Source organism: Helobdella robusta (assembly GCF_000326865.2).
Source record: "Helobdella robusta unplaced genomic scaffold HELROscaffold_114, whole genome shotgun sequence".
Taxonomy (NCBI): Eukaryota; Metazoa; Annelida; class Clitellata; order Rhynchobdellida; family Glossiphoniidae; genus Helobdella; species Helobdella robusta.
The window spans coordinates 34,845-40,410 of NW_008703639.1; the positions used below are offsets into that span (position 1 = coordinate 34,845).

The 5,566-nt window shown below is 30.5% G+C and overlaps 1 protein-coding gene across 1 annotated transcript; it reads left to right on the top strand.

Moving 5' to 3' along the window:
* Positions 1-970, top strand: HELRODRAFT_183664 (hypothetical protein; the record flags this gene model as incomplete). Its single annotated transcript, XM_009013251.1, has 3 exons — positions 1-153; positions 413-596; positions 933-970. 3 exons carry the CDS (start codon positions 1-3, stop codon positions 968-970), a joined length of 375 nt encoding a protein of 124 aa, XP_009011499.1.
* Positions 971-5,566: the final 4,596 nt, after the last annotated feature.

Sequence of the window (5,566 nt, forward strand, 5' to 3'; positions counted from 1 at the left end):
ATGCATTACTTCGGCTCCGCTTTCTTCATCGGAGTCTCCATCTTAATTATCATTCTCGTCATTTACTTGTTCACTTTGTTCTTTTCAAAGCTGCCTCCCTTCAAGTATGCCTGTGGTATTTTACAAGGTGTATCAAGTAAGGATTTTGATGATGTTGAAAAATAAATGCTATCTTCCAAATATTGTTACGTACATGGTATTAACATATATTATATGTATCTTGAATTTAAATTTTTAAACTTGAAACTTTTGTTTCAAGTTCATATATCGTTCAACTTTTAAATTTTAATCACTTAAATTTTTATTTTTTATTTATAAACCGTAAGACAGCTAACAGTTAATTTCATTCACATTCAGCATAAAATGGTATCATAAATAAGTGAAAATTAACATTTGAATAAATTGCGAACAGTCCTTTAAATGTTCCTGGAAAAAATTATGTGGAGAAACTGCCAGCAGATTCTTCAGTGGGAAATGTTCAAGTAGATCACATGCTCTCCATCATCGCATGTCCTGCATATTTATGATCACGATGTCGCTGGTCCTGCTCTTGGCATTCGGATCAAACAATCGCCTGAAGGACTTCGAAACAAGATGTTAGTTCTCGTGCCGTTGAAAGAATGTCTATTTTTAAATTGTTTCATCATTGCCAATTTCATTTCATCAATTAAAAGATCGATGCAAGATTTTAAATTTACATTATTAATTGTCAGAAAGATATGAAAGTTACGTTCGTACACAAGATATGTCCAGATTCATTATCTGAATGCGTGCACCGAAGCAAAGATTTAAGAGTAACGTAAAACAACTCTTAACAATAAATAACCACAAATGTCGTTACAAACGCTACAAGCTTCAGACACATTAACAGCCTCAATAAACAACAAAAACATCAATAACATAACATCAATATCTACAACAAATAATTGCAGACATCAACATCCAAGTAAGCATCAACCGATTTGAGTAAACACCTTCTCTTATGTTGGCCAACAACGCATTTCTTCTACCTCCCAATTCATTTGAAGCATTTGATGGTATCATATTAAGGAAGTTCAAGATAGTAATGAAGCTTTTCTGAATTTATGAGGGTTTTAACTGAACACAGAGATTTTTACTGTCCATTAACTTTTAAATATTGTAAAAGATTTAATAATTGTCAACCATGGTTCAAAAAATAATCTTAAGATTAATTAAAGATCCTAAAAATAGAACTATACAGAATTATAATCATTATAAAATAAAAATAGAACTATACAGAATTATAATCATTATAAAACAATTAGAAATAAACTTAACAACAAAATCAAACTTGCTAAGCAACATCATTAAAAAAAATGCCTTTAAAGCTTCATGTGGAAATCCAAAATCTACCTGGAATGTAACTAAGTCTTTGATTCATTCAAACAAGAATAATACTAACATTTCTATAATTATATATAATAATTTAACAACAAATCCTTTAGCCATTGCAAACAAATTTAATACGCATTTCATAATTTTATTCTATTCTACTACGGTTGATGACTCCAGTTTCAAAAAGTATATTAAGTTTGCAAACCCTCATTCAATATATTTTGAACCCATAACCTGTTCTGAAATATATATAGTCATTGTAATACTTTGTCTAATTCCAATAGCTTTGATCTTCATAAGATGTCTATAAGATTCGTCCGAATTTAGTATCTCAAAGTGTCCATTAAGCAAAGATTTAAAGTAACGTGCGCTGAATAAGGAATTCGATTGTTAACATTAAATGACCACATATATAAACAATTTCCAGCTACCAGCGGTTTACGTCAAAACCGCAAGCCGTCCACACTCCAAACGCTACACTTCCTTCGCGGGTGCCACAAATAAGCCTTTAATATAGGCAGGTTACGTTGATGACATTTTTATCGCCAGTAAAACTGTCACTGACATCTAAAATCTACAGAACATATTTCAGAACAACTCCCACTTAAATTTCACAATAGAATTTAGCAATAAATAATATGTCTGACTGTCCTGACCACTACAAAAAAAACGTAGCATACAATTTTATACATCGTGCTTATAAAATCTCATCTGACATTAACATATTTCGTTCAGAACTAGTTCGTATTAAATAATTTTAATCAACAACAACTATTTTAATAAATTAATAGATACCACAATTAGCCAATATTTAAAAATAAATAAATAATCCAATCAGTCTACATTCAAGCTAAACAGTCATACCCTTGTACTATCGCAACCAAATGCATGATAATTACGAAGAAGAATAGTAGTGTCAACAGTGAATAAAATGAATTTCAAAATGTTAGATGAATTGATAAAATCATTGATAAATAAATTAAAAAGCAGGGAACCCAAAATAGAACCCCGGGGAACGCCAGTTTTTATAGGAGAATTAATAGATTTAGATTCTTTAATAGGAAAATATTGAAAACGGTTTGATAGATAAAAAGAAAACCAGTTATAGGCGGAGATAACATAAGAGTGTAATTTGAACATAAGAATATTATGATATATATATATATATATATATATATATATATATATATTTACAATATTCTATAAATTCTACCGAATGTTTGGCGTTAATATGTTTGTAGTTCGTTTTTTCAAATTTTCTCACTAAAGTTTATATATATATATATATATCAATATGTGTGTGTGTGCGTGTGTGTGTGTGTGTGTGTATACACATATATATACATATTTTATTAAATTTAATGCTCCACTGTAAATTCAAAACTGGAGCTGTGTGTAACAAACCGTTGCCAGATTGATTTAATTTCCACATAGAATTGTGCGTGAAATGGGTACGCGATAATTTAGCCAAAATAGGAGGACCAGGGAACGTTGTGGAAATCAATGAAAGTTGTATATCAACGGTCAAACGAACAAGAAATAATAGTGGACGTCCAGAATAGATAAGGACATTTTTTAAATTTTGCCTGGTATGCAATTTCGTCAGAATAGAATTAAAATTATCTGTCAACCTCCATTTTAATCGAAAAAAGGGGTCCGTATTTAACAAAAAATAACACTAGTTATTTTGAAGATACAACAAATTTCTATTTAGATTGTCGAAATTGTAATATTTGGCTTGAACATGATAACAATCAGCTTTTTTTGTTTATTCCACATAATTCATTATCAAAATGTTTTTTTCAGCGTTAATTATTTTTATATAATATATTTTTTAAATCAACTCAATGGAAACATATTTTTGTCAAGTTATTTTTTCAAAAAACAAATATTAATTTTTTTAAATCAAAGAACTCCCTTCGTTGCATTTGTCATTCTTCCAGTTAATTGACTGATCACACTCGGCATAAACAATGATCATCTGTCATTGTCACTTTTTACCTGGAAAGATTGGAAGACAAGCACCAAAAATTTCAACTGCTTTTGTATCTGATGAAAGAAAATGAAAATTTTAACAAGAAACTACCAGAAATATGGTAGAGGAAGGAGATCGAGACAAAAAATCATTCTCGAAAGCAGAAAAACTTTATAAAAGTGTCGTAGTTTGAGTCTTTTTTGGATGTAGTCGAAGTATTGGAAAATCACTGTTTCATCGCTAGATTTGTTGAATAAACAAACAATTGGTTTATTGATCATATATTTATGAATTAGTATAAAACATTATATTATTCGAAGTTACATTATAAATTACGAATAAAGACATACATACCCGTAAAAGCAAACATATCAAGAACAGCGATGAGAAGGAGAGATAGGAACATAGTGAAATGTTTGAAATTTTAACATTGAAATGTATCGGCTACATGGCTATATTTATACCAAAAATTTCAAAATTTTCACATTGAACTTTCAAAAACACCTTGCACTTTGATGTTCAGTCAATTGTGATATATTGCGAATGTTAAAATAAGTGTCACAGCGTGAACCAATGAAATTTAATTTCAAAATGCATGAAAAATGTTAACATGCACACGCTCACACACACATACGCTCACAAATATATATATATATATATATATATATATATATATATATATATAGTGACGAACAAGAATTATACGATTAGCGCTTTTTAGTTTCAGAACCGTGTTGTTAATAGTTTAGCCTAGTTTTTAGTAATAGTTAGTTTTGCTAGAGGTGATTTGAAGGACGTGGGCCATTTTATAATTTTGGAGTTTAAAAGCTAACTTTTTGTTTTTGCGCTGATATAATGCTGTTTATTAATAATGCTAACAAAAAAAACCAAAACGTTGTAGAGTCATTTTTTATCATAGAATAAAGAACTCGTAACACACACATACACGCACACACACACACACACACACACACACACACACACATATATATATATATATATATATATATGGGTGTGTGTGTGTGTGTGTTTGGAACAGTCTATCGGCGTTTCTAAGAAGAAGTTTTTGTTTAAAAAGGAACTGAAGACTCATTTATTTTCGCAGATTTAACAATGTCTTTGTCTTCGTTTGATTAATGTTTGGTTTGTTCATTTATTTTAGGGAGCGCTTTTGAGATCTTTTTTTGTAATTAGCGCTGTACAAATTGACTTGTAATAACTTGTAATAATATATGTTGGTAATAGACCATAATTTGTACAATATTTTATAAATTCTACCGAATGTTTGCCGTTAATATGTTTGTAGTTTGTTTTTTCAATTTTTTTCACTAAAAAACTTTAGTGAGAAAAAACGAAATACAAACATATTAACGCCAAACATTCGATAGAAATTATTCGGCACGGATGGGAGCACATACAAACTAAAATTGTTCATTTGAGAATGTACGTTCAGGTGGATCACATGCTCTTCATCATTTCATGTCCTGCATATTCATCATCACGATGCCGCTGGTCTTTCTCTTGACATTCGAAACAAACAATCGCTTGAAGGACTTCGAAACAAGATGTTAGTGCTCGTGCCGTTGAAAAAATGTCTATTTTTAAAACGTTTCATCATTGCCAAATTTCATTTCATCAATTAAAAGAGCAATGCAAGATTTTAAATTAATATAATATGAATTGTCAGAAAGATATGAAAGTTACGTACGTACACAAGATCCTTCCTGATTCAGTATCTAAAAGTGTGCACCGAAGCGAAGATTTAAGTGTAACGTAAATTAACTGTTAACAGTAAACAAATGTAGTTAATTGCACGCTACAAGCTTCAGAAACATTAACAGCCTCAATAAACAACGAAAACATCAATAACATAACATCAATATCAACAACAAATTAGTGCAGACATCAACATCCAAGTAAGCACCAACCTATTTGAGTAAACACCTTCTCTTATGTTGGCCAACAACGTGTTTCTTCCTTCTCACGATTCATTTGAAGCATTTGATGGCATCATATAAAGGAAGTTCAAGATGGTAACGAAGCTATTCATTTTGCCAAACTCTCATTATTGTTCTATCATTTCAAATTATTCTACCGAATGATCACTTATCGCAGGGGTGAGCAAACCACGATCCATTTTATGCGACCCGCGAAGCCTTGTTTGCAAAAATGGTCGTCAGCCAGACATTATAACCAAAAAAAGGGAACCACAAATCTAAAAATAATTCTCCGCTA